Source organism: Argentina anserina, chromosome 2, assembly GCF_933775445.1.
Source record: "Argentina anserina chromosome 2, drPotAnse1.1, whole genome shotgun sequence".
Classification (NCBI taxonomy): Eukaryota; Viridiplantae; Streptophyta; class Magnoliopsida; order Rosales; family Rosaceae; genus Argentina; species Argentina anserina.
The window spans coordinates 304,975-320,980 of record NC_065873.1 but is presented as its reverse complement, the minus strand read 5'-3'; the positions used below and the strand labels follow the sequence as shown (position 1 = coordinate 320,980).

The following is a 16,006-nucleotide window of genomic DNA, read 5'->3' as shown; positions in this document are numbered from 1 at the left end:
GTTGGTCTGTTGGTAAGGAAGTGGTGACCTCGATCAGGGCGATGATGAGAGTGGGGAGGAGGCAACAGCAGCAGAGGAGGAAGTTATCATCAAGGAGGCTCTTCCGTACGATTCTCTTCAGCCTCGCCTTCATTGCCCTCGTCCCTCCCATTTTCTTCATCTTCAAGCTCAAATCATTTCGTCTCGTAATCAATCTCTCTCTCTCTCTCTCAACTCGTTTTTACATTTTGGCTTTTATGGCTTCCAGTTTCAGTAAAGCTGAGAAAGATTAGATAATAGATGCAAAAGAAAGAGGGGATAGTTGATTACAAAATTGTGCATTGGGATTATTCGACATCATATCAGAAATTGGTACATTGCAGTCAACTAGTTATCTGATTGTATAATGCTTCTAGGCATATCACATTCTATGTCCCATTGTCAATTTTCTGCCAGGGAAAACTTTCACTGTAGACTAGTAAGTAATTACTTGTTAAACTCTGCAGACTCAATTGCGAAAGTGTGGTTGGCTAAATAGTCCTCCTCTTGTATGTGCCCATGGCGGTGACTCAACTTCCGCCTTTCCAAACACGGTATGCATATCTTCTTCGATAACATGATTATTTTTTGAAGGACCATTGTTGTCCTATTTCTGTTGAATACCAAATGAGGGAAACGTATGCTTGTTCGTCATAGATTGAACTTTGAGGATTTATACCCTTTCTGTCTGCAAGAATTGCAAGAATTTATTTCACAATGCCCTTATTGTAGGGTGGCCCATCTGTCTTACAGCCTATTTTTTGTTTTCCACAGATTGCTGCATATCACTCTGCTCTTAATTCTCAAGTAGATTGCATTGAGATTGATGTTTCTCGTTCTTCAGATGGGGTTCTGCTTGCTTTCCATGACAGGTGCGGTGTTCTCAGAGTTCTATACAGTAGTTTTCCTCGTAGTTGTTGATTGTCATCTTTCATCAATTGGCCACCTTAATTACTATAAGTTGATCTGAACTTACTTTCTTTCTTCTTTAAAGAACATGGAATCAACAATGAACTCCTCCTTATTGTTCTATTTAATAGTTCATCATAAATGATTGGATTAATTTCTTTAATCTGTCATTGCATCATACCGTAAAATTCCAAGGGGAAACTTCAGAATTTTGTCTTTTATGATTTTGGTTATTCCTGCTGATTCAGTATTTTCGCTATCAATGACATATGGTTAAAATAAGTAATTATGTGAAAGTGGTTTCAAAGTTATGTTTAACCTTCACAGAACAAAAATATGTAAAGAACTGGATTATATTAAAGCCTTGTTTTCAGGTTCTGTTATTTACGAACATATGACATAGATGAATAATATGTGTTATTATTGATTTGCATATATTTACAGTATTCACTACTTCCAATTTAACCAAACCCTGGAGCAGAAGTTCTTGATTTTCATTAGAGTTTTATAGGTGAACTACTATTCAATGTTAGCTTGGTATCAATGTTCACAACCAAACTTGTATTCTAAGGATATATTGAATCTCTGATGTGTCATCAAAACATTATATCCACTAGAATTTGATACTGGTAATTTGTTCTTTACTTTTTTGAACTAATATTAAATTGCATGTTTAGAGTTTTATACTTTTATTTGAAATAGCTGGTAGATTTGATCTATAAATGACAGGCAGGGATTTGCAGCGGATATCTGGAAACAGCACCTCTAAGGTTGGCCACTACAGCATGAAAGAGGTGAGTTTGCAGTCCTATATTTCTTGTAATTGTAAATGCAAATTCTTACCAGGATTCTTTTACAGGACTAGCTTATCTATTTATTTTAGACATAAAGCTATGCATGTAAGTATTGTGATGATGTTGATTGAGAATATACTTTTAGTTTCTGGTTGTAGATAAAACATCTCGGTTCCATTTATCCATCTGCAAAGTTCCATGATGCAAATATTCCAACAATTGAAGAGGCTCTGGAGGTAATTTATAAGATCTGCTTTGATTCTCTCTCTTTCCGACTTCTTAAATACAAAATAGGAAGTCCTCTCCATAGAAGTGTGTTTGTAATACAAAATAGGAAGTCCTCTCTATAGTAATGTGTGTGTGTGTGTGTGTGTGTGTGTGGGATACTATCCATTAACTTCCATCTGCATTTTTTTAATGTTTTTTTATTTCAGTTTTGTTTTCTAAGCCAAACATCTCCATCTCACCCGCCAATCTATTATCTGACCATGGTTTTGATTAAACTTTCAGTTGGTATCAAGTTCAGTTAGGCAGGTGGTGTTAGATGTGAAAGTCGGGCCTCCATCATATGAAAAAGGTCTTGCAGTGGATGTTCTTGCTGTTGTAAGTTTGTTTGCATCACCATTCTCATTCGGATCATTTTAAGTTCAGTTGACATGGTTTTCCAAGTTGCCAATCTCAAGGTTGCCACTGTTATTTGAACTTTTTCCAGGTTGAGAAGATGCAGTGTCGGAATTGTATCGTATGGGCCAAAAGTGACAACCTAGTGAGGGATATGATCAGACTATCCTCAGATGTCATGGTAAAAAGCAACCCATTCTTTTTTCCAGTTCTTTTTTCTGGTTTCTAGCAACAATTTCTCAGAGGTCATGCTGGAATTTAGCAGGTGATGTGATATTCTGGTGGTAGCGTTAGATAATTTGAAAAGTAGAGAAAGATTGAAAAGTCTGGTTTCTATACGTGCAAAATTTATCAAGTTTCCTTAAGTATGTGTTTTCAGTATTTCATGTTATTATCAAAAATAGAAGAGTTGAAGGCCAATGTACACTTTCACCACATGAGGGATCACAGAACTTACTTTAATTTTCAAGCACGTACATAGTTGAGGAATATCTTTTCTCGATGATGGTTGCTCATCCAAAACCTAATGTAGTCGAGTGCAAAAGCTTCTGTGGCCTTCAGAAGCAACTATAAGTTTGTAAAATCTTTTGCTTCAGTTTCTTCATGCACGTTGCTGCAGGGCCTGGTTATGAAACTTCAGAGATTCTCATTGTATTTGTTACACATGTCAAACTACTTGCGGAGTTTCCTTATATTTGTTGCTGTGTTGAAGTGAAAGTGGCATTGGAATCTAATGCCAGATGTTTTGGTACAAAAGAGGGAGACCTGCTGAATTCATTGTTAATGTGATATTGTTTCAGGTGGGGTACATTGTTATGATGGACCAGTCAACTGGGGTAAGGAGCAACTTACTGAGGATGAGAGATGCTCGTGTTGTTGGTGTGTACCATCCCTTGATCGATGAAAAGCTTGTGCGAACTCTCCATGGGTATATGTCTTTGACATTGATGCATTAGAATTTGTAAGGCGCCTAGATTGCATGCATGTTATGAGAATTTAAGATTGACGAGTTTGTTTCAACAGGAGAAATAAGAAGGTATACGCGTGGACTGTCGATGATGTGGAGTCCATGGAAAATATGTTGTCCGAGCACGTAGATGCAATTGTGACAAGCAACCCGAGTACGCTTCAAGGTCTAATGGAAGATACAAGAAGACTGTGCCTTGAGCATGGTTTCTCATTATCAGAATAACATGTTTGATTGACTCTAGACTCACAAAAGGATACCTATCAGCGTACATAAACACAAGGGTTTCAACTTCTGTGTCGCCTGGTTCGAAGGTGACGCAACTCGAATGGAGGTTTGATGAAGATTTGTTGCATAATATGGAGGGCTACAAATCATGCCCATTTCTTGTTAGGAAAATGAAGATGAAGACGAATGTTATCTTATCTACCGATCAACTAATACTGAGAATTGTAGTGGGTTAATTTAAATAGGCCCCAAGAAACAATTGACTATTATGATCATGATTTGGACTTTTGGAGCATTTCGCCTTCCACGTTGCTCTATCTGTCTTTTAATCGACATAGTCGTGGCTCGATGTAATTGGTTGGCGTAGGCGCGAAACCGTGTGTTTCCCGCACCGGAATGCAACGTCGTCATCATCTTCCTCTATAAAACAAGAGCAAGTGCGAGCATCTATCTGTCTGAGCAGAAAATCAGTCTGGATTGATTTGCAGAAATCTAGATCTGAGCGCAGTTTTCGCTTCCGATTTAAATATCGAGAGTGTGGAAAACTGAGTAATATCTTTAATTCTCAGATACCACTCACCGCGCCCACTCTCTCTCTTTCTCTTTCTCTTTCTTTCTTTTCTCTCTAAACATATTTTAAAAAGAAAAAGAAAGGAATATCGGCTCCGGCATGGCAAATTTGGGGCCGCTCACCATCTGGTTCAACAAGAAGATCGTCGAGCCTCTCGTCGACATCCTTCGCAGGTAACTTTTCTTATAGACTTAACCACGACGGACACAACAAGACTTGTGAGATAGCGATTTTGATTTGAGCTTTGGTTTGACAGGGGCGCCGAGCCTAAGCTATTGGCCTTCTCTGCAGCCCTTGGCTTTACCATCGGACTCTTTCCAATCTGTGGTAAGTAAGCTATTGGTCTTCCCTTGTTTCGTTGACGATTGCATGACCTAACATCTGATTGACAGGGACTACTGTGATTCTCTCTGGATTGGCGATTGCATCTCTGGGATCTCACTGCCATGCCCCAACCGTCATGGTCCTCAATCTCATTGCTACACCAGTTGAACTCAGGTACTTTCATGCTTCTACTTCTAGCAACCTGGTAACTTATACGTGCGACGACTTTGTGTTTCTGTGACCTTGATCAACTGTTCAAATAATTACTCGCTCAATAGTCAATATTCTGATAGTCTCTCTCGACTACATATTTTACAAAGATTAAAAGATCTCTTGCAGTCTCTATTGTACCATGCCTGCCTGCATTTTATGTTACATGTATGATCATAGACTCATCGCCTGTTTTTTTTTCCCTTCCAAGTTTGATGGTACCCTTCTTGCGCTTTGGTGAATACGTCACCGGCGGGCCTCATTTCCCGTTGACTTCTGATGCTTTGAAGAAAGTTTTAACCCTCCAAGCTTCACATGAAGTCTTACTAAGTATTGCACACGCGGTAGGTGGCTAACTTAGCATCTTGTCATCATAACTCTCTATCTCACACCAACAGCTAGACACATTACACACACCTGCATGTACGCATTCACTCTAAAGGTTAAGTACACAGTTTATCAATTACATTCTGATTTTGTGTTCTGTCGTGATGTTTCTTTGGCATCTTAATGAAAGACACCAGTGTCTAAAATGACTTGCATCAATTTTTGCAGTTGTTGGGATGGCTTGTTGCGGCTCCTTTTGTTTTCGCTTTGGTCTATATACTCTCTTTACCATTGTTTAAGGTGTTGGTTCACAAGTTCAGCACGGGTCCTTCAAGCCCGAAAAGACCACTTTCACCATCAGAAGTCAGGCTTAAGGTAAGGGATGCCTGATTAACATTTTAGTAGCTTCTCATCCCATATGTACAGAACTTTCTTTACATGTTTTTGTTGGTATCCGCATGTACATGGACCATCATCAACATTTCTCTCTCTCTCTCTCTCTCTCTCTCAATGTGTGCAAGCATCATGCTTTATGATCTTATTGTATTCGTATAACCATTGAACCAAGTTGGCTGAGTCCATGGAAAATTGATTTCATCAACCAAACTAATGCATGTCTCTACTGCTATGCGCATTTAAGCAGAACCTTCTGCAGAATTGTGTTTTATTGTTTTTGCATTTAAGAGCTTCCATTCAAACAGTTGAAGGAAATATCCCCAATTCTTTCCTGACTTTGATAAAAAAAATTGAGAAAAATTAAGGATGTCAGACTCTTTGGTTATTTTACAGAGTTTCTTTCAAGAGGGAAGACCAGATGACATGGATGAGTTGGAAGAGCATCTGTTATGATAATATTGGAGTTCTTACTGTGGGTAGATGGTAGTATTTACGCAAATGTCATCTTTTAAAATCCCAAATTTTGTTCATTTTCAGCAGAGATATTCACGTTCTAACCTCCCTAGCTTTCTTGACAGAATGTGCAAGTCACACTTTAGCCACTGAGGAGGGGGTTTTTGTTTTTTTTGTTTTTTGTTTTTTTCCTTTTCATTCCACTTGGTCTCTATCCCCACTCTGATCTAATCGAGCAAAATTGAAGTTTTTACCCGAAATCCATTTGGTGATAGTTCATTATGCATAATCAGGGTGGTGCCGATAGCAATTGAAAATGAAATCTTTTGGTTCATTCCCTATGTCTGCCCTTCAATTTGCACTCTGGTTCTGTGTCCAAGGAAATCCAATTATCCAAATAACCAGATCCTTGTATCCTAATTAGAATTGATGGCTGAATATTAGGTTGGGTGTTTGAATGTCTCTGGTGGGATTCAAGACAGCTGACATCATTCGTCTGTAATATTTGTGCATGTGTAAATTCATTGCGGACATATGATGTTCATCCATTTCACTCTCAGGAGATATGACAAAACAGAAATTCAATTGTCAATTGACAAGGTTGGATGCGACAACAGAGATGATGATGCTAATCAGTCGGTTCAATTCTTGATATGGTTGTTTTTGTGGCAATAGCTCTGGTCAGTAACTGCTAGTGATGTAATTCTCTTCTCAGGAGTCTTCACCCAAATTAAGTTTTACGTAATGTTCAGTGTTTAGGTGGGCTATTCAGTAAGTATGTTTTCTTTTCAATTACAAGGAAAAAAACAACTCTTTATTTTAACTAGACAATGCCCTACCCTTTCTTTATAGGGTAGATTCTTCCCAGGATACCTTAGCTATGGCCAAGTGAACACCTTGTACACAATATTTTAAAGTAGACGGTTTGGCTGAAGTTTGGTTTTATACAACACTTTGGTACTTATGTCAATTTTTATATTAAATGGGAAGTTAAAATGGACATGTACGTTTATAATTATAAAAATGTAAATGAGTTTCAGAGGTTCATCATTTGCCGATACTACTTGAAGTCATATTGATAGCATAAGTCATAGAACTTAAGAAATTGAATTGTAACACAAAACTACCCAGCGAAGCTATGTTTAACTGAACTAAAAGTATTTTCATGGGTGTTCACATCACAAATACTAAAGTTCCTAAACATAAATCCAAGTTATCACCTTCAACCAAACTATAGAATTAAATTCATGTTTACTTTCTCCTAGAAAATAACCTTAAACCCTTAAAACTTATGCTTTTATTTTATTTTTATAAAAATATACTTATATAATTATTCTACCATCTCATTTAATAGAATATCAACATTAAGTACTAAAATGTTACATAAGATCTAATTTCAAGTTCCAAATGAAAATTATGGATCTTTATCTTCTAGTAACTCAACATAAGCCAGCTGATGATAAACCAATGCAAGTTTGGATCTTTGTCTTCAAGTAATTTTGTGGTTTAAAATTTATTTACATTCGGAAGTAATGCAAATAAGAACAGTGGATGCATGCATACATCCTATTAACACGTAAGGGAGAGATGCTTGAGTTTGGGTTTAGGCTTTGGTTCTTAGCCCTAGGCTCAAACTCGAGTTGCTTCTAATTTTGGGTTAAATCTCTGGGCCTGATTTTAACTTATCAATAAATCATATTGCTTCTCTGGTCTCTAGGTATCCAATTGAGTTCTCTAAGTAAATGATACTACCTTCCATAGGGGTCTAAGATGCTTGGTTTGTAATTAGTAATTTTTAGGTTTTTTTTTGTTAAATTTTTAGCTTAATTATAATGAATGTTACATGTCATACGATTGTGTACCATCATGAATATTTGTACCATGACAACTTACGATGTTCATTAATTTTGGTCATAGATAAATAAATAAAACCTTTTGTATTCTTAGGAAAAACAAAACATGCAATTTGAACCAACTGATGTAATTGGAAATCAAAATTATCAATCAGCTCAAATTTGGGTGGTGCACATATTACAAATAAATCGAATCTTAGCAAATATCCGATTTGCATTTATCTGGGATATTTAGCTTTTATTACATTAATATAACTAATCGAAAACGAGTAAAAATATCATACAAATCATAGGTCTTGATATTTTTTCAATTGCTACCAAAAGGTCAAAAATCAATATTCTTCTTTCACGCTCTTAAATTTAAATGACTCTAGTTACCCCACTATATCCTATTGACTAAGTTTGATAGAGGCATGAACCAAGTGAGGAACTAGCTCCAATTAGTTTGCAGTAGCTCCACCCCAAGGTCGATCCCGAGCTTGTAAAAAGTAGTGTGACGAAAAGATGCAAAATTAGCAAACTAACAAGATTATCAATCCTCTTTGAAGTTTTTTCCACCAACTAATTATCAATGCAGCGATTGATATCTCCTCTTTTTATCTTGTTGTCATGCTCAAGAAAAGTTCTTTACGATAGGATTGTCGTTTGGATTTTTTGAATCATTCAATGGGTTTGGCACCATTTAGCCCTGTTTTTTTTGTTTCGCAACCCTAGAATAAACTCCACATCTGATACTGCTGATTTGGAAATCTGATTTCCAAACTTTAACTTGTTCATTGATGGCTCGAAGCACTGGATTAATTTTTGCATCTCTTTATCCTTTTTCTTAGTTGTCTTCTCAATCACATATCCATTGTGATACACTTCAATCAGCTTCCAGAAGGGCGTCTTCTTGAACTCCCTTATCAATGCTTTTCGTTCTTTGTCATCCAGCTTCTGATATACCATCCTGTATACGTCTTGGAAAGCAGTCATGCATCACTTTACTTGCACCTCATCCTTTTTCCCCTTGTCTTGCTCCTCCATGTGCTCATCTTGGTAAACAATCATGCCGCACTCATCATCAATTTTCTGCCTTTTTTACTTTATTCTACCCACTGGAGCTTTTATTCGAATTCGTTTGACACAATATGCTACTGCCTAAAAGCATTATAGCATAATCAACGTCAGTAAACACCATTGTAGTATAATTAAACACCATAGTAGTAGCAAAAAACACATAGTAGCACAATCGACAACACAATAGCATGATTAACAACACGTAGCATAGTCGACAACACAGTAACATAATCAGTAGCACAATCGACAACACAATAACATAATCAGTAGCAAAATTACCACAGAAGCACAGTTAATAATACAAGAGCATATTCGACAACATAGTAGCACAATCAATAATATAATAGCACAATCACCACAGTAGCATAATCAACAATACCATAAAAACAATTGCTACTACCTCAAAAGCACTTTAGCATAATCAAACATCATAGTAGCATGAATAATCATTTCCGTGAAACTTAGGGTTTCGAAACCAATACTAGTAAAGACCACCTCACATGTTCCTTATAATTTCTAGACACTGAAAACAACATTAAAAGATGTACGGCTTACCTTATCGCCCTCCATTGAATTACTTACACTAAATCGTCGGGCTACTACTACTTGAAATCTTAAGGTGAACCCGAATCAAAGCTGCTACTGCCTCAAACGCGTTGCCATACTTGTAAATATAGTGAAATCATTGTTAAAATCAATTGACATGAGTCTAGTTTTCAAATTAACCGATAACAAAATTGAAATCAAAGAAAATCATACTAATATGCTACTCACCAATGAAGACTTCACGACCTAAATAACGATCTACTGCTACGATTTTGAAGAAATGTGATTTGAAGATGCGAAGAAGATGACGAGCGATCTGTGAAGAAGATGCGAGGGGCGATATGCTACCATGACGAGAGTAAATGTGAAATCTAGAATTTAGGTTTTGATTTGGGGATGGAGCATAAATATATAACAGTGGCAGATGCGTAATTAATTAAAACAATGTAGTTTTTGTCATTTGCAAGATGAGCTCGGAAGTACTTTTCTGTTGTTAGAATTGAACTGATGTCTTAATTTATATAAAAATATTGAAAGTGAGTTTTCTGCTACTATAAATTTAGTCTCGTGTTATTAAGTAATTTTCCATTTTATATTGTAGTCCGACAGAGTGACGATCGCATTTTTGGTTTGACGTCTCATCATTTAGAAAATAAAAACAGAAAAATTGTAGAGGGAATAGTGTAATCATCTTGTAGAGGGAGCACGAAGCCTAGTGTTACGGTGAGACCACGTGTTGCTGAGGCCTTCCAGTATCTGTATCTACTGAATGATCCCACGAATTATCCCATGGGGCTTCTCCTCACTCCACTCTTGTCTTCACCTGCTAGCCATCTCCATTTGCTCTCAGCTTCAGCCAGCTTCTCTCTCATTTCTTTCTTTTTCTTTTTTTCTTCTTTTTTAAAACAAGACAAAGCGCACATGTTCTGAATCTAGCTGTTGCTGGCTTCATCTGTTCGCATCTTGTGTTCCCTCTCCTCCATTCCATTGCGATTTTCAGGTTCATTGTAATTTGTGGCTATTATGTCTTACAATCACGTCTATCCCAGATGTTGCATAGACACTCCTGACCCCAGCAAGTCAAACGACAAGCCTTCTGCTTCTGGGAGTTCTGGCCAATTCAAGCTCTACCAATTCTTCGTCTTCTGTGTGCCAATCTTCTTCACTTTCATCCTCATCTTTGTCTTCTACTTGTTCTATCTTCGCCCCCGACGTGTCAACTGGTCCTCTATTCGAATGAGATCGGCTCCACAAATTAGTGACACGAATGTCGACATTGCCACAGTAAGCCCCCTTTCTGACCGTTGTGTAAGTCTTGTTTGTTTAGACTTGTGCATTTTGTGTGTAATTTGCAATTCCGGCAGGTTGAATCGGGCTTGAAAAAAGAGCACAGGGAGATGCTGCCCATTGTTGTATACAACGAAAGCTTCTTTGTCAGAGATACACAGTGAGTGGGCTTTTCTTTCTTTCTTTTTTACTTCTCAAGTACTATCAGCTGTTGAATTTGTTGGCCATTTACAAAAGAAACTACTTGGGTTCAATCTGGAATTGAAATTGGTAGCGGACATGCATTTTTTATTTAGGACTTCTTAGATGTAATGATTCATGCTGCAATATATTCTATTTTGATGTAATTATTGAAGGAATTATCATAGTAAAAGACTTAACTTTAAGGCTTAGGAGGATCTTAGAAAAGCAAGGGTTGGCTGACAGTTTACTGATGAACATTCAATGATTAATAGGATCTCATATTGTAGAAGTAGACCAGAGGTTGGTTAACTAATCTGTTCGGGCTTGGCTTCTATTTTTATTTATTTTTATGAACTAGGTAGATCGGATTTCTCAAAGTCATCCTTTTGCCTATGACTTACTCTGTGAAAGAAACTGTTTATGAAACATTCAAATTGTGTTTCTGGTAGTTAGTAATGTGGAATCCTCCCCCAGAAACACTTAGACAGAGTTGAATCAAGCTGTTTCTTGTTCTTTGTCTTCCATCTTCACAATCTTTTGTCTCTAGTTAAGGGCAGATGACATCCCTTTGACCCTTTCAGTGCAAACTTTTTGGAGAAAAAACATTGTTGATGTATGTCAAAACACATTGAGTGAAGAATTTATGGAAAAGTAATATCATCTAAAACAAACATTGTGACACTCCATATTTATTTATGAAAGAAGACGTACAAGCATAGTTACCACACAATGTAAATGGTCGAACCAGTAGCTCTTGTTTTTTAGGTGAAATAGAGTTGCTGTTTCTAATAAAACATTCTTCTCAGATGTGCGGTATGCCTGGGGGACTATCAAGCAGATGATAGGCTTCAACAAATACCAGCCTGTGGCCACACATTTCACATTGATTGCATTGATAGTTGGCTATCCATGCACACCACCTGTCCACTCTGCCGCTTATCCCTCCTTTCCTGTCATAAATCTCAAAATGGATCACCTGATGTAACACTAGAATTGAGTCATGCGTCTTCTGTTGCAGAGAATGATGTACCATCTCTTGCACCGACACCTCAAGCTTGTGAAGAAACAGAATCCTCACAGTTTTCTGGGTTAAGGAATGGGGAACCAAGAACTGTCCAGAACTGTTCTGAAGAGGATGCTAGAGATTGTCAATGTGCAGATCACATAAGAGAATTAAGGGATGCCAGAATTGAAAATGAAGAGCCTGAGCATACTGGTAAGTTGACTATCACGTACTGGATATCACTATATCTGTGCATTAATGTGCCTTTTCTTATATAGTGCTTTTGTCAACTTAAATTCTCATACTGAACCTCGTTGGTGACTTTGTGAAAATGTTTCGGTAATATATATCATTTGTACTCTCTGGTACTATTTCTGATATCAGTCTTGCATATCTCCAATCATAAATTATTTAACCATTTCTTGTGGGTATGAATAAACTAATGTCTACTGGGAACTCTTTTCATTTGTGAAAAAGAAAAAAGAAAAGAAAGGAACATAAAATACAGCTGTAGTGTTGTCAGTTTGCATCACATTTGATAAACTTTCAACTACTGATATCCCTGTGGTTGTCTCTTCAACAGCCTGACAGGTCAATAAAATCGAGGCACACCATCTTCCTCATATTAGCATCTCTGTGATGTAGCAATTAGTATACAGGCTTTAGAACATGCCATATATTGACAAATTTTCTGGTTGACTTCTCTTACTGAAGGCATGATCCAGCAAGTGAATCATTACCACAATGTTGCATGCTTCTTTTTACATGAGCATCCAAGGAGATCAAGTAGTTGCTCATAAAAAGGAATCGCTAAGAGCAGGCAATTGGTCAAGTTTCTGTACTAATATAAAATAATACTAGCGACCTTTGGATGTCTTCAGTTTCTTTGTATGGTCTAAGAGCAATCTTAGATTGTTACTCAGCAATCTGCAGAGTTTGTTAAGCTGATTGATCTGTAATGTTAGCGGCTCATGTAGATGGGAAAGGCAGCAGCTGTTGTATCGGCTTAGAAGTAATAAGAAACCACGCAGGCTACCACGACACCAGATGTATTATGTGTATATCAGCAAAAGTTAAGAAGAGCAGGTCCTTGAATGGGCATAAGGGATTTGATGGTAGTTAAATTAGTCAGCAGAGATTGTTAGTTATATTTGGGCAGACATCTTTATTTCATGTCAGATGTGTATCTTGATAAAGACTGTTGTACTGTAATTGAACTTATGTGCTTGTGCTATGGAAATACAAAAATGTCTACCAAGTGGAAATGGAAGTTGCATGTTAAGAGTACGAATTGTGGTTAACAATGGCGATTGTCCTATTTGAGGTCATAAGTAGCCGGTGAAGAAGATTTTTATGTAACACAAAAAAGAATCACTGCTCTAGTAGGAGTGGCAAGTCTAATTTGATGACTCCAAACTTCCAAAGATGCAGAAACTGCTTGTGTTGACCTTGACTTGAGTGATGAAAGATCAAATTTTTCCCTTCTATCTAGATTTTTTTGTTACTGGAAAAAAGAAAGAAAGAAGGAGAAGTGAAAATGTCAACTGGAATAGAAAAGTATCGAGTACAAATGAAAAATGATGGTCTAATAATACGCCGGCTTCTCGTGTCCCAGCTTTCAACCTTGACTGCTTCCTTTCCTTTCCTTTCATTTCATCGCATTTCTTCTTCTTCAGGTAAATTCTCTTCTCTTCTCTTCTCTTGTCTTCTCTTGTGTTTGGTTTCGGTTGCTCTGAGAATTTGATTGATAAGCATTTTCGTGAATCGAGTTCTTCCCGATACCAATACTTGTGGTTGACCATCAATATTGGATCTTTGTACTTTTGCTCTAAGATCAATCCTTATGCTTTGGGTTGCGACGCCGTAAGTGGCAATTCTGGGGATCAACTTTCCTGTTGCCCTTCAATTTCTTTCAAGGATTTATCTTGACTTCTTCAAAGGCGTGCTTGCACTAATCGTGTTTTTATCTTGTTCTGTTTTGTAAGGTAGGATCTCGTCAAAGAGGCATGGTGGAGTTCATTCCCGGCTTTGAATAGTTAGCTCAACAATTCTCTATGCTACTTCTTGGAAAGCTCTTTATCTTATAGTGCAACTCTTGTTTGAACTTCTACTTGCTACTGGCTTGTTTGGTTGAGGATTTTGTTGGATTCTTCTTTTGCCAATTTATATTCTTCATCTGCATTTGGATCACACATGTAGAACTGGTTACGGACTAGTTTTGAGGATTAGAGTTCATAAATACAATGATGGGTTCGATTCCAACTACTGTCTATTACTGCTGTGTATCCAAGGGTAATCGGATCCTCTATGCATATAGCAGTGGAGATCATGAAATTGAGAATTTGGCTGCATTGTGCTTGGAGAAGGCTCCTCCTTTCCATAAATGGTATATTGAGACCTCCGGTAAGAGGACTTACGGGTTTCTGATTGAAGATGGATATGTTTATTTGATCATTGTTGATGAGAGTCTTGGTACACCAGGGATTCTTCAGTTTCTAGAGCACTTGAGAGATGAGTTCAAGAAGATAGCTAGGAAAGGTTCAAGGGGAAGTTTGTTGAGTATGAACTCTATTGGCATTGAAGAACAGTTAGTTCCGATTATCCATCGGCTGATAACCTCCTTAGAAAACGTTTCTCAGGGTGGTAGTAATTGGACTGCTGAACCTCACCCATCACTTCATGCCGGTCTTTCTCCATCACCAGGTACTGTGAACGGAAAAATTGAAGTTGCCAGTTCTACAAAGGCCCCTCTACTTGGGAAGTCTAACAAGCAAGAGAAGAAGAAGGCCAAAGATCACACTATTGCGATGAGAGACATTGAGATGGAAGAACATAGGATATCTGTTGATAGAGGAATCAATCTAGATTCATCAACTTTGGATTCTAATAACCTCAGTGGAGCAGGTTCTTCAATTGCCTTACAAAAGGATTCGGGCTTAATGAGGAGTAGATCAGGCTCTCACGGCATTCGAAAGAAGTGGTGCCGCCAAGTGCGAATTGTCCTTGCTATAGATGCGGCTGTTTGCGTGGTACTGTTTGTGATTTGGTTATTGATTTGTCGTGGCATTGAGTGCATCCGTTAATTATCCTGTCATTTAAATGAGCTTCTGAGATCTATCAGTTTCTGAACTGGCGCAATCATGACTTCAAATTCTTGTAAGAGAGTAGGGGAGTGTGTGTGGGAGTCGATAGGAGCAGAAATATGAGGAAGCACCATCTTTTCATAATGATATTTTTACACCCTATTTGGAGGTATGTGATAAAATACGCATTGTCTAGGAATTTGTTGTACAGTTTTATAGTTTATTTGCCTATGTATATTCAAGTTTATGAAATTTTATGAACTTCTCTTCTGAGTTGAGAGTTCCAGACCTAATTGCAATCGCATAGTATAGTGTATTTTTTGGAATTTGGTCATGTTATGTCATTTTAGTTTTGTGTAATGCATGTAACCATCTTGCTGGAGTATTGTTGTAAGGCGACAAATTCAATCTTATTATGTTTTTGTTCGGATTAGAAAAAGAAATTTAGTCAGCATACGTAATTGTATCAGAGGTTGGCAAGGGTGCTATATTGGTCTGTTTGGAAACATGAAATTTAAATGTCTACAGTACATTCATCTTTATGTTCTGTTACCGGAGTTTGCTCTAAATATTAGGAAATGAAGATATTGGCATCATTGATCAGAATGAAGGAATGTGGGTTGGTGGTGTTCACACTTCCTAAATCTCCACCTTGCCCTCCTTGTACCTCATCTTACATCGCTATTCTTTTTCACCTTGGCATTCGCTCACTTCATCCCTTTCACAAATCACAACCATACCTGCAAACTCACTGCACCTTCCATAACTCATTCTTATATAGTACCTCTCATCTGCTAGGTTGGACACTTTATTTGTCTACTTGAATGTTGTTATTAACTTTGTTTAGCTGGTCTACTAACACTAGACTTTCCGAAGCTGAATTAAGAATCTGCCTCCACATCATGTCCATGTGGAACTTGAAGCTGGGATATAACCAGAAGAATAGGAAAGTTTTAAGTGATAATACGCTATGGAACTTAACTTCAAATGGAGGCTAATGGGAATGTCATGTTTCGAGTAACCTCGGATCATCTCATACAATTTCAGAATTTATCGAAATTGAGAAAAGAAGCTTAAACCATCACTATGCTGTATTTAGGATCATCTCATACAACTTCAAAGAATCGTACAATTTTCACCCGATCGAATGTTGAATTTTGGGGCTCAGAAAGAG

General features: G+C 37.5%; 4 protein-coding genes across 8 annotated transcripts; all 4 read left to right on the top strand.

Moving 5' to 3' along the window:
• Positions 1 to 31: 31 nt before the first annotated feature.
• LOC126782964 (glycerophosphodiester phosphodiesterase GDPD4) lies at positions 32 to 3,855 on the top strand. Its single transcript, XM_050508322.1, has 9 exons — positions 32 to 185; positions 486 to 572; positions 793 to 890; positions 1,661 to 1,721; positions 1,880 to 1,957; positions 2,232 to 2,324; positions 2,434 to 2,523; positions 3,143 to 3,270; positions 3,366 to 3,855. The coding sequence occupies exons 1-9, from the start codon at positions 42 to 44 to the stop codon at positions 3,532 to 3,534; spliced, it is 948 nt and encodes a 315-aa protein (XP_050364279.1). The 5' UTR covers positions 32 to 41; the 3' UTR covers positions 3,535 to 3,855.
• A 205-nt stretch (positions 3,856 to 4,060) lies between these two features.
• LOC126782965 (uncharacterized) lies at positions 4,061 to 6,818 on the top strand. Of its 3 annotated transcripts, XM_050508325.1 has the most exons (7): positions 4,061 to 4,281; positions 4,365 to 4,435; positions 4,501 to 4,606; positions 4,854 to 4,986; positions 5,198 to 5,344; positions 5,759 to 5,848; positions 6,379 to 6,818. In XM_050508325.1, exons 1-6 carry the CDS (start codon positions 4,208 to 4,210, stop codon positions 5,816 to 5,818), a joined length of 591 nt encoding a protein of 196 aa, XP_050364282.1. In that variant the 5' UTR covers positions 4,061 to 4,207; the 3' UTR covers positions 5,819 to 5,848; positions 6,379 to 6,818. The 3 variants fall into 3 exon arrangements, with proteins under 3 accessions (XP_050364282.1, XP_050364283.1, XP_050364281.1); XM_050508326.1 differs by lacking the exon at positions 5,759 to 5,848; XM_050508324.1 differs by having other exon boundaries at positions 5,759 to 6,818.
• A 3,187-nt stretch (positions 6,819 to 10,005) lies between these two features.
• On the top strand, positions 10,006 to 12,934 carry LOC126783397 (RING-H2 finger protein ATL7-like). Of its 2 annotated transcripts, none has more exons than XM_050508858.1 (4): positions 10,006 to 10,560; positions 10,641 to 10,723; positions 11,553 to 11,962; positions 12,333 to 12,469. In XM_050508858.1, exons 1-4 carry the CDS (start codon positions 10,300 to 10,302, stop codon positions 12,335 to 12,337), a joined length of 759 nt encoding a protein of 252 aa, XP_050364815.1. In that variant the 5' UTR covers positions 10,006 to 10,299; the 3' UTR covers positions 12,338 to 12,469. The 2 variants fall into 2 exon arrangements, with proteins under 2 accessions (XP_050364815.1, XP_050364814.1); XM_050508857.1 differs by having other exon boundaries at positions 10,007 to 10,560; positions 12,464 to 12,934.
• Positions 12,935 to 13,269: 335 nt separating this feature from the next.
• Positions 13,270 to 15,332, top strand: LOC126782971 (phytolongin Phyl1.1-like). Of its 2 annotated transcripts, none has more exons than XM_050508338.1 (2): positions 13,270 to 13,425; positions 13,739 to 15,332. In XM_050508338.1, the coding sequence occupies exon 2, from the start codon at positions 13,993 to 13,995 to the stop codon at positions 14,830 to 14,832; it is 840 nt and encodes a 279-aa protein (XP_050364295.1). In that variant the 5' UTR covers positions 13,270 to 13,425; positions 13,739 to 13,992; the 3' UTR covers positions 14,833 to 15,332. The 2 variants fall into 2 exon arrangements, with proteins under 2 accessions (XP_050364295.1, XP_050364294.1); XM_050508337.1 differs by having other exon boundaries at positions 13,735 to 15,332.
• Positions 15,333 to 16,006: the final 674 nt, after the last annotated feature.

Bases quoted from the DNA above. Each gene is read 5' to 3' on its own strand.
- LOC126782971 (XM_050508338.1), top strand. From the start codon at position 13,993: ATGATGGGTTCGATTCCAACTACTGTCTATTACTGCTGTGTATCCAAG.
- LOC126783397 (XM_050508857.1), top strand. From the start codon at position 10,300: ATGTCTTACAATCACGTCTATCCCAGATGTTGCATAGACACTCCTGAC. The intron at 10,724-11,552 runs GTGAGTGGGCTT...CATTCTTCTCAG, and splicing joins TTCTTTGTCAGAGATACACA to ATGTGCGGTATGCCTGGGGG. The intron at 11,963-12,463 runs GTAAGTTGACTA...CTCTTACTGAAG, and splicing joins TGAAGAGCCTGAGCATACTG to GCATGATCCAGCAAGTGAAT.
- LOC126782964 (XM_050508322.1), top strand. From the start codon at position 42: ATGATGAGAGTGGGGAGGAGGCAACAGCAGCAGAGGAGGAAGTTATCA. The intron at 186-485 runs GTAATCAATCTC...TAAACTCTGCAG, and splicing joins AGCTCAAATCATTTCGTCTC to ACTCAATTGCGAAAGTGTGG. The intron at 2,524-3,142 runs GTAAAAAGCAAC...ATATTGTTTCAG, and splicing joins GACTATCCTCAGATGTCATG to GTGGGGTACATTGTTATGAT.
- LOC126782965 (XM_050508325.1), top strand. From the start codon at position 4,208: ATGGCAAATTTGGGGCCGCTCACCATCTGGTTCAACAAGAAGATCGTC. The intron at 4,436-4,500 runs GTAAGTAAGCTA...TCTGATTGACAG, and splicing joins CGGACTCTTTCCAATCTGTG to GGACTACTGTGATTCTCTCT. The intron at 4,607-4,853 runs GTACTTTCATGC...TTCCCTTCCAAG, and splicing joins GCTACACCAGTTGAACTCAG to TTTGATGGTACCCTTCTTGC.